The sequence below is a fragment of the Myiozetetes cayanensis genome, unplaced genomic scaffold (assembly GCF_022539395.1).
Source record: "Myiozetetes cayanensis isolate MyiCay16 unplaced genomic scaffold, myiCay2020 scf5-8, whole genome shotgun sequence".
In the NCBI taxonomy this organism is placed as follows: Eukaryota; Metazoa; Chordata; class Aves; order Passeriformes; family Tyrannidae; genus Myiozetetes; species Myiozetetes cayanensis.
In genome coordinates, this window is record NW_026087742.1 from 24728820 (window position 1) to 24740835 (window position 12016).

Sequence of the window (12016 nt, forward strand, 5' to 3'; positions counted from 1 at the left end):
AACTATTTTAGAGACCAGTAGGTAAGACAACAAAAATGGGAACAGCACCTTGAAAAAGGGTCTGAAAAACAGTGCAAGCTTAAAGTCATTACACAGTTGGAACAAGAGACACCTAACAGGTTTATCTATAGAACAGTCTCTTCTGGTGACACATAAAATACTCGTTTTATGTAGTTATCCTCTGAAACAAGTTGCCTCAGTGCACTCTGATAATGCAGCTGAGACAATCTATTAGCTCTCAGCTGGCAATAAGATGTCAAAAGGGATCAGACACGTTCCTCTCACTCACGAGCTCCCAACACTTTGCTTTTACCTGGGCCCTGCTGCTTATTTGACTACACAGTAATGCTGATTGCACTCAGGTAGCAGAAAGTTAACCTGCCAAAAGTCTCTTGTCAGTTGAAGCTGAATCGGTGTATTAAACAGCAAACTGTGAGATCCAGGGTATCCAGGGGCAAGAGCATGGCTGGGGCTGCCACTTTTGGCAGCAGCCTACCATACATTCTGCCCTTTTATCTTTATTGTGTCATTACTCTCCCCTTCTTGGGACTTCTCTTGGTTCTGCCTCTTTTTTCTACCGGGGAGACAAGCAAGTGTTGCTAAGACATACACTAAATGATAACTGATGGGAAAACAAATTAGTGAGAGCAGGTAAGCCTTCAGGAACATGTTTTGGTGGGGTTTTTTTCCCCACTCAAAGAACTGCAGAGTTGAAACAAGACAGTCAGCCAGTCATTTTCACACTAGTTAGAACGTTAACAACTTTAAATATACTTGAAGTGGTTACAAACACATTCTGCCAAGACTTGAGCATGACCTCCAAATCCTTTCGAAAACATTAAACCTTGTCTAAGTGAATCAAGTCCATAAGCAAGGTAAAAAGTTCCTCAATATTGTGCTGAGAGCCAAATCTAGCACTAGAACTCAGAAGGAGCTCAGGGAGTATTTTGACTAAAAACCAGAAGTGGTTACTTACAACCAGCCAACACACTGCTGTTTATTTTATGATTTTTCATTATCCTATTTATTTTAGGACTCTACTCTAGGAAAACCTGTCCTCTAGCAAAATTTCCAGCCTAATGTTTCCATGACACAGCTATATGTCAGGTATTAGAAAGAAGTCTTCTTAGTGTTCCAAATTAATGACTAAAAGACCCCAAAAGTTAGCAGAACAAGTTGAATTAGAAGGACTGCTGTACACAATATATTAAAACTGTAGGAGAGTTCAAAGTCAATCATTAGGCCACATTTTCCTTCCCCCTATAAACTGTTTCCTAAAAGCCAAGTAAATAAATTACAGAGTTATTTGTATCTAAATCACAGCATATCAGAAGCAGTAACTGATTTTCTACAGTCATTCTTTACACTTAAAGTCATCAAAATACTTTTCTGGCTTGAGATTTCACACCTACTTTTAAACTAAATGGCAAAATTACACTGATTTTTCTTTTTTTTTTCTATTTTGTAATCAGGTTTTCACCTGTACATTGGAAAAGTCCCCTTCCTAGTGTAATTGACACTGAAATCCTGAAAGGTGTAGAAATTACAGCAGCCATCTACAAAACATTTGTATTTCTTTAAGAAGTGGTCTTTAACCATTTACAACAAAATTCGGTCCCTGGGGATTGTATCTGAGATGTCTGTAAACCTTGACACTTAACTACAGAATAAGAACTCGTGCAGTTGGGACAGATTTCAACAAATACAGGCACATACCTATACTGGAGGTATAATCGGTGGCTCCAAAGATCAACTCTGGTGCCCTGTAGTACCGAGAGCAGATGTACGAGACATTTGGTTCTCCACGAACCAGCTGCTTTGCACTGAAAAGGAAACAGTAATATTTCAGTAATCAATATTTATACAATATTGCTGTGCAGACCAACATCAAGCTTTGGCACTCTTCACCCACTCCCAGTTCCTAAATGCTGAAGTACCCTGTTCTTCTAAGCTGATGCAAACCACTGACTCAATGATTCACTGTGAAATCAGTCCAATCCCTCAAGCATCTTCCTTATACTGAACATAGCAAAGGAAATTCCGACTACAATCTAGATGATAAACAGGGTCAGATTTTTGGCTGGTAGTTGTTTTTTTTCAGATACAAAGGTGTGTTTACAAAGGAAAAGAGGACAGAAAACAGTTCAGTCAAATGTAGTTAACTTTTAAGGTTCAAAATCTCTGGATACTCACAGGAAACAAGTGGAGGGCTTACGTTTGTTTGAGTTTTGTTGTTGTTGTTTGCTTGGGTTTTCATTTTTTGTGTCAATTATTTATTTATTACTAATAGAATTATTAATTAATTCTCTTTGGTAATTAATGTTCTCTTTGCTATTTAAGGGAGTGTGGCATGAAGTAAAAGGGATATGAGGAGACAAGGAAAATAAACTTTGCCATTGTATTCACATGTTAATGGTCCACAATTAACATGAAGGCTTCATTTATACTGCAAGAGATCAGCCACAAAGGATATAACCTACAGTATCGCTTCAACAACTACTGTTGAAAGAATCCAAGAAAAGAATGGACCATGACAGCACATTACTTTTGGAACATGAGTATGGACATATTACACTTCCTTCTTAATTAACAAGCAATTAAATTAGACAAAAAGGAGATGGAAAACAAAACCACCCTTTCAGAAATATGACATTTAACTAAGTAGCACCAGAGGGGCAAGCCAGGCACATCTAGTGTTCAGCTTTCCAAATGCTCCTTTCAGCCTTCATGGAAGAAGGACTCCTACCACCCATTTTAAAAAGTCTGTTTCCTCTTTTCTATACAGAAACTATAGTTAACAAATTCCCACTGATAACAGATAGTAAATACTACCTTTTTTATGCATTATTATTTTTGAGTTTCAGTGTGATTTCTAATTTGCTCCAGCACTGGTGAGGTAGAGTTGAGGAGGAGATTCCTAAACCACCAGGCAGGATGACACGCTGCTTGAATAACCACCATCTGACATTTACTACGGACAAGTGAATTTAGCAACAGCAGCTTCCATGACTTCTTGCACATACACCCTACCCATTTTAGTCTGCAAAGCTATAGTACAATCTAAAGACTGAACTTTCCAGGACAGAAATCTGTCTCCTCTCTCAGTGTGGGTTCCCAGAATTTCTGTATCAGTTTTAAGGTGGGGGTTGGACTCTACATGCGATTCACTTGAATGGACATCGGAAATAAATGTGCCATCAGAAAATAGAATATACATGTCCACTATCCAAGAGCTTCAACCGGAAGTGCTGCTTCTGATCTTGAGCCTCTGTGGTACTGGCAACATGAAGTGAATTGGTGTACATACAAATAGACTAATAAAAGAGTAACATTAGCCTTTTTAATATACGGTGCCACTACACCTGTCCTTTCTTCCCCAAACATAGTTTGCTGCAATATTTGTTTGTATTTTTCCATGGTGTAGTATTTTCCCTATATGACTGCATATTTATTTTGTTTTTCTAATATCTGCAAAAGTAACAGGCTTGAATTTTAATTCCCTCCCTCCTGATATCCTTTTCCAGCTTTTTCCCACCCCAAACTCATTTTGAAGAGGGAAAAACAGAATATCAATAATTGTCTTTAAAAGCTGCAAATAAAGAAAAATATTCTGAGGGACACAAAGGATTTCTTGGCAAAGTTGCACCCAGGTTCACTTTGAAGGAAGATCTCTTCACCAGGTTTCAGGTCACAGATGTGCTTACCTTCCAAAGTCGCAGAGTTTTAGAACAGCTGTATCAGGGTCCAGCAAGAGGTTCTGTGGTTTTATATCCCGGTGGCAGATCCCAAAGGAATGGATATAGGCTAAACTCCGGAACAGCTGATACATGTACAACTGGAACACAGAAACACGAGTCAAACAGGGTAAACAATTAGTTCAGCACAAACTCTTATTAGAAGAAAAACAAAAGCTCTCAAAAAAGACCGTACTGAAAGTGTATTAGTGCTACGAAGATGGACAAGGTATTTGCATACTTTTCCCACCCACCCTTTGCCACATACCCACACTCGTGGTTCAAATTTGTTCATCTCTCCTTACAAAAATCAGCATGATGCCAAAAAAGTAATTGTGCTAGTCTTCCAACATTTATGAATAGCAGCAGTCATAAAAAACATACAAAAAATAAAGGTGTTTCAATTTGCTTTATAAATCAGCCTCTTCACAGACATGAAGTATTCTAGGTTATGAAAAAAACCCACAAAACCAAACCAAACAACAGAAAAAATTGCCCCTCAAAAGCCAAAAGAAAACCCTTTAGTAGATGAAATTACATTAAATGTTGTCCAGAGACAAGAATAGTATCTCAGCCTGTCACTGAAGTGAATGTCCTGGTGCTGAGGGGACACAGTCAGATCTCCAGACAAAAAGAGAAGGCAAAGAAAACCAAATGCTCAAAATAATTTTATGCAAGGCACAACAAAAACGAATTCTGAGGGAGAGGTTCTTCTGCCCCCTTTCCAAGGCTGGCTAACCCCTTAGCAAGGAAGAATACAGAAAGAAGAGATGTTACAAAGCCAAAAACTTCACAGGATAAGATGACGGGGCAAGGGGAGGATGTCCAGCTGCTGGAGCTACACACTTGTGGTTATGGATAACAAAGAAGTGATGAATACAATTAGGGCTGTACAGCATATCTAGTCCTAAAGTCACAAAAACCCTGTTTTAAGGCTGACAGAAGGTTTACTTGCCAAGTTATTTGTTATTTTTGTTGTGTCCCCACAAGGTTCCAATTAAAACCAAGCCATAGGCAAGACACTGCACCAGAGATGCACCTCCATGCTTTCCTTTTCTAAGCACATTCTCTACAAATCACCTTTAACTGTCTATAAAACTGGGTGCAATTACTAGATATTGGTATCAGGTCATGTTTGCCTCACTTTCACCGCTATCTTTGTCGTCACTTTTTTTCTCCCCCTTGTTTTTTGTTGTTGGTTTGGGGGGAAACATAGGAACAGGAAGGGAATCACTTGACTTTTGGCTCTAGGTCTCTGGTTTTCATACTTGTTTCTGAAAACCACGACTCTGCACAAAGAAAAGCAAACAAACATGTTTTCCAAATTGCCTGTTCTAGACACGTTAAGTATGTATTGTGCAAGTGTATTGCAAAATAACGCAAAAGACTGCTCTAACTTGAGGAGTCAAGTCAACACATGTGGGATTTAGAAAGTATGCCTTTCATCTCCATGCAGCAAACCCAAAATTTCCAAGAATTCCTTAGAGCATGTAAGAAATTACAAATAAAAATTAACCAGAAGATTACTAGAACAGCTTCCCTGCAGTTTCTTTTTAACAGTTTGCTACTCAGCTCTCTATCTGCCTGGTAACAATCAGAAGTGGACAAATAGGTATGATCTGACCTTTGCGTAGCCAAGATGTATGGAAAATTGCAAAACCCTTAATGACACTGAGGTAACATGATCTTTTTAAATACAGGATTATGTGCAAGGCTTGCCTTGACAGAAAAGTAAGAATAACCTTCCAGGTTACCTGAAACGGGAAGTCCCAAGCATTCTGCAAGATGGAAGAGTTGAAGCAGATTTTATTCTGCAAGTGTAAGTAAGGACAATTTTCTCAAGTTCCCACAGTGGAGAACAATAAGGGCAAGAATACTGACAAAACATATATAAAAATTTTATCAAAACCTAAGTTAAAAGATTTTTGGGTAGCATATAACCTGAAGACATGCTGTTCCACCAACAGAGCAAATAGAGCGACCTTGCAATAGAAATTGTTACTGCTGGATGATAAAATTCTGTCCTTTCTTATAAAACAGGCACCAGTGCTGGCTATTGTGGAGACATGCTGTTTGCAATTTATGCATATAGTTATGGCACAAAATGTTATTACTGATATAATTACTATTTGTAGCTTTCAACTTTTTAACTTTCATCTTCTTTCAACCTAATTCAAGTTTTTTTCTTCAGCCAACCTTCACATTAAGAATTACACTTTTAAAGAGGAGTCTGGAGAATCAATATGAATCAGGTAAATTTATCACTAATTTCCATTTAATATTACCTGGATGTCATGTTAACAAGTTAATGCCAGGTGAAAACACCATCACTCACTTGTGTGTGGATTGTGGTCACCACAATATACAAAAAGGAACTGTGAGACCCAGATGGGTACCATGTTTGACAGTAAAATAAATTTTATTTTAAACACTGGGTAAAAGATATAGACAACTTGAGTAAGGTTTTAAAGCTAGAATGTGCATAAAAGCATCTTGCCCATGTAGCCCTTGAAGGCAAGAGTCAATAAGCTCCAAGTGGGGACAGAAATACGCCTTTCATGCCCACAACAGAAGCACATGAACTATTACTCACGTGCCAGGAAAAGGGGAAAATGAGAGATAAGAGAACATCTTCCTGACATCCTCTTTCACTTCCTGACCTTTGTTCTATTATAACTTCATCATCTCAGGAAACTGAAAGCTGCTAATCTAGCTGGTGTCTGTCTCTAAGCTGCTTCAAAAACAAAACACTCCTCCCCCACCAGTCTCCCTCACCCAACTCCAAGATTTATGTAAAGTCGGAAATTGGGAGTGCTTGTTTAAACCTCAATCCTCTATTCTTCCTTCACCATAAAAACTAATGATTCTGATTTTCCTTCCCTCAAGATTTATGTGCTTTTAAAAATTTCAGAAAACTTATTATGCCAGAAAAGAGTATCCCCAGAGTCTGTTTCTATTAAATCCTGCTTAACCTAACCACATCTATCAGTTACCTACCTTGACATAAATCATAGGGAGTGTCTGTTTGGCCCGACTATAATGTCTGGCAACTCTGTATACTGTTTCAGGAACATAGTCCAGCACCAAGTTGAGATACACCTCATCTTTCTGAAAGAGAACAGAGAAGAAAAACAAGATTAGCAATAGATTTGAAGCATGAAACACAATTAAAGCCTTCAGTGAAACCAAAAGCATGAGAAAGCTGTGGAACTTTAAGTCCCATCTTTAGTGGGAGAATGTGAACTGCTGACAAACTATTTATGCTTTGCACTCCTGCATTAATACTTTTGTCAAACTTAAATTAAGGTCACGTTAATGATATATATCTATAGCTACACACACACACACATACATATATATATATGTAAAGACAGAGAGAGCAATACTATGATATTCAATGATATAATATGACTTCCAACATAAGGCATACTCTGCTATAAATGGGACAAGGATATAATTGTTCTGCCCAGTCAATATTTTCATTAGGAGGCTATTTCAAGGTAACATGTGCATCATTATTTAAAGTAGCCTATTAACTCATTAGTCCCTTACCTGCCAAAACCCAAGAAGTGCAAATTGAGAAGTCCCAAATTCAGCCTCTGACAACAACACATCAAAAATAGTTCAAACAACCTGCATCTTTTAGAAATGTTACTTTGATCTTACTGAATTCCCAACTATTAAGAGATTAACAATACAATTTAGCCATTTGTAGACAGTAAGCTAGTGTTAAGATCTGCAACCATTCTGTTTATGTGTATTTTGATGTCCCAGTTATCTCCAGCTTAAGCATATGAACTTATTCATGGCAAAACAGAGCAAGACAAAAACAAAGTCTCGAGTATAATTTTTAATATCTAGGATCAGGTTAGAGGTTCATGTGAACATAACACAGAGAAACAACAAAAGCAGATTTATAATAATGTACTTTGCTACATTATGAAGTACCTTATTATACATTAGCAAAGGAAAGAAGGAACAAAGAGAACTTAAATGACAAAGTACTATAATCATATAGTGCCTCACTGCAGAACTGAGAATTTTCAGTCGTAAAACAGGTCTTAAAGAGACTTCTGATATTTTAATGCAATCTTCTGTGCAAATCCTATCAGGACTGTGAATACATTTAATGTTGGGGAACGGGTATAATTAACTGTATCAACCTGAAAAATTATTTTTGAAAGCTAGGTGAATTAACTAGATGTAACCTCTCCTGCACTCACTGTATTATCAGTTAGAACTTTCTACAGTGAAAGACAATACGTAGAGACTTTACATAGGTGGAAACAGCATGGAACTTCCAGTTCTTCAACTGGAGTCCCTTGTCAGCAGATCCACTGGCTATGTATCTTAACATCCAAAACCAAAACTCATTTATCTATAGCGATTCAATACTACGATTTAACACGTCACCTTGAGCACCGAGTGAGGCATGTTACTCTCACAGTGCTCTGCTGTCCTGCCACAGGAAAGAACAGCAGTCTCCAGGGAGTAAAGGAATGGCACATGGTAACAAAGAAAAACACTCATTTTGAATACACAATATACAGAGCACTGCTGGTTTTGTGTGTTGTTAAATACTCAGAATTCAAGATCTGTTTTCACCATTATTTGACAATAAAAGCTTCTATTTTCAGGACATTTTAATAGCTCTTACCAGTACATCCTAATAGACCAAGTCACGTTGCAAGGCCCTGCCTCCATCACTCCTCGCTACAAAAATTGCTCTTTTTAAATACCATTGCTTAAATGACAGTACTAATAGCACCAGCACTAAGAAAATGTCAACGGCCCCCTAACTTGTATCTGGTCTTACGATACTTCTGTAACGTTGAGAAGGAGTAGCAGCCTCTGAGAAACCCTGCCTATGCTGGTGCTTCTCCCAGTGCCACCCCAGGAACTGAGTAACAATGTGAAGGCATCTGGATACCAGGCTGGAGAATAAACTTTCTGAAATGGATGAGGAGGGACAACTAGCAGCAGTGCAGAGGGAATACCAGATGGCTCTGGAACTCCACAGGTGCAAATGTATGCAAGAAAAAACATACTTGTATTTCAGCACCTTCCTTTCTACAACAAGAAAAGTTCTTCTTTCCATGACTCTCACTTAAAGCCAATAAAAATCCACCACCATCTCTTCTTAGGTCAGAGTTTTCAATGTTTAAGTACAAAATATAGAAAATAGATGTCCTAAAAAAATCAAAGTTAACTTATGCCTGGTAAGGCAACCTGCAACCCATGAGAGAAAACAGTTTTATGAATATGGATTGATTCTGATTGACTCAGTGTAGATACAAGCCTGGTGAATATGCTGAATGTTTGCCTCTTAGAAGGTGGGAAAATCATACTGGTGACAAGTCACTGCACCGAGTACTCTGCTACTGAAGTTGATTACTTTTATCCAAGGATTCATGTTTCATGTACCAAAAAGATTTACATGAGAGATTAGAGAGGAAAAAAAAAAGAGTAGAAATGAAATTATAGTGGTTTGATTATCCTCTTGTAGTACAAGCAAAGGGAGACATGTAAAACAATAAAACATATGATCAGTAAACCCTGTCTATGCTACTTTACAACAGTGAATTTTGACAATTACAGAACTCTGTTTAGTTCATACCAACTTTGCTTTATTTTTGTGCCTCCATTTTTATTTTATGTTCTGTTGGAAATGGTACAAATTCAATGGCATGATACAACAGAAGGACAAAAAGCCCTTGAGCACCTGAATCTTAGAGATGAGGCTTTTCTTACAAGTTTTGATGCTACCCATAGTACTTGAACAATCAACATGGGTTTTGCATGGTAGTGCTCCTGAGTAAATGTGTATCCCACATTATCCCTTGGAACACAAAGGCACATGAACACCTTTCTCTCACCAACTAACAAGAACTCATGTTCCTGTATCAAGAACAGTGTAGCAGCAGGACCAGAGAAGTGATTCTTCCCCTGTACTCAGCGCTGGTGAGGCCACCCCTGGAGTGCTGTGTCCAGTTCAGGACTATTGAGGTGCTGGAGTGGGTCCAGAGAAGAGCAACGAGTCTGGTGAAGGGACTTGAGCACAAGTCCTGTGAGGAGAGGCTGAGGGAGCTGAGGTTGTTTAGTCTGGAGAAGAGGAGGCCCAGGGGTGACCTCATCACTCTCTACAATTACCTGAGAGGAGGTTGTAGCCAAGTGGGGGTTGGTCTCTTCTCCCAGGCAATCAGCAGTAGGACAAAAGGGCATGGTGTTAAGGTGTGCCAGGAGAAGTTTAGGTTGGATATTAGGAAGAAATTTTGTACAGAGGGAGTAATCAGACATTGGAATGGGCTGCCCAGGGAGGTGGTGGATTCTCCATCCCTGGTGGTATTTAAGATGAGGTTGGATGTGGCACTCAGTGCCACGGTCTAGTAACCATGGCGGTGTTGGATCAAGGGCTGGACTTGATGATCTCAGAGGTCTTTTCCAAACCAGTTGATTCTATAATTCTATTCTATGATTCTATAAAGGTAAGGTTTATGCTGTTGGCTATGTAAGTAACTGCATATTCCACTCCTACCATACACAACTGACTTCAGAAGTTCTCTTTATGAATTAAACAAATAAAAAAGGATGCAAATGCTTTGACCAACATTGTCCTGGTGTTACCAAGCACTGGGCTCATAAACACATAGAAAAGAGTTTTCATGACCTCTCATCCTTCTTTTTGAACATGAATTGGATGAAAATAACATCCAAGTTACCTGGATTCCCCTGAACAAGATTCAGGACAAGCTAAGAAGCAGTCATGGCCTGACAAGCTCTGAGGGTGATGTAACCTAGTTTGCCTACCTCATGCATTCCTCCTAAACACATATTTTTCCAGTGACCCAGATGTATTGCAGTAGGAAACAGGGTTAGCTGAAAGAGCTTGCCAAATGAGGGCAACTGCTCAAGGATCAACTGGGAGATCAGTGCTTATCTTCCTATTACAGGAAACTTTACCACACATTCCACAAGTGACTTGTTTCCATACTGCTGTTTCAAAACCGCTGGTCTGGGAACAACCCAAGGTAACCTGACTGTCACAAGCATCTCTGAAACAACTTAAAGAGAATAGAAAAGTCCGGAGGAGACTGCAGCATATAAGTTACAGAAAGCAAACACAAGATGTCATTAAATAACTCACTTCTCCTTACAGACCTTGGGATTGAATAGCTTATTAGCTTTCCTCAGCAGGTCAAATGTTTATGTGCATCCGTGTTCTCCTGTGCTTGCTGCTAAGATTATGACCATGTACTCTTAAAAATAAAAAAGGGGGGGGACAGAAAGCCAGATCCTGAAATACAGAATCAATGTACTTCATCAGGATTTTGACTTCAGCAAATCAGCTCATGTACCAGCAATTGCACCAAATGTTAGCAGCTGCTTTTTGTCACTTGGCAGATAAATCCTCAGTTGACAAACACTGCTCCAAAGCGAAGCACAGCAAAATAACCACTGCTTTGCCAGCAAACCACTCTGTGCCTCTCAAGAACCTACAATTCAGGCATCGCTTCACTTTGATGGGAAATATTTCATACCAAAAAACACTAATACAGCCCATGTCATAGTAAGAGGCATGAGAAAGACTAGGACAGAAGAACCAAAACATTCTAGCAATCTGATTTTTTTTTCCTTGTGCCAGAAATTGGAGACAAAACAGAATGAAAGCACAACTATTCTAGTACATGAGCATTACACACAATGTGATTGAGGACTGAGTGAAGTTGAAAACATTGCCTTACTGATACAGGAAAGGATGCATGGAGGTCTCAAACCCCACTTTAAAAATCTCCACACAAGTAATCTGTTCTAAGCACCATCCAGCTGTGCTTAATTAAGGTCAATATAAAGAAACAGTTACTGAATTAAAATAAATAAATAGCTATTGAATTAAAAGATTCACCTTTCTAGATTGTTCTTTGCAGGCAAAGTTCAAATATTCCTTCTCTGTGATCATCCCCTACTTCAACAAATCCCACATTGATCCTGAGTGCTTTCTACGAGCTTTTGTTAGCTTTTTTCAATGTATCAGACACATACTAAATTTACAATGTGTGTGTATAGAGCCCCAGTCAACATTAGTCAGTCACAGCCCAACTACCAACGTGACCAGAGAGGTCAGGGAGGTCATATGTGCCAAACACCAGCCTGACAGCAAAAGGCAAAATCATACTCTGAAGAATATGTCAGCAGCTAGTAAGACGTTAGAAGTACTCCTGAACTGTCAAGGTCTACCTGGAATCTAAGGAAAATTTCTCTGAGGATCAAGTAATGGGCTAAAA

General features: G+C 38.8%; 1 protein-coding gene across 2 annotated transcripts in view; it reads right to left on the minus strand.

Moving 5' to 3' along the window:
• The window catches only part of GSK3B (glycogen synthase kinase 3 beta), a 151293-nt gene that overhangs the window by 49468 nt on the left and 89809 nt on the right, over positions 1–12016 (minus strand). For both annotated transcript variants that reach the window (XM_050332951.1, XM_050332950.1), the window contains exons 4-6: positions 6732–6842; positions 3705–3835; positions 1717–1823 (exon numbers count right to left, since the gene is read on the minus strand). In XM_050332951.1, coding sequence (XP_050188908.1) covers positions 1717–1823; positions 3705–3835; positions 6732–6842 — 349 coding nt within the window. The remainder of the gene's footprint in view (positions 1–1716; positions 1824–3704; positions 3836–6731; positions 6843–12016) is intronic.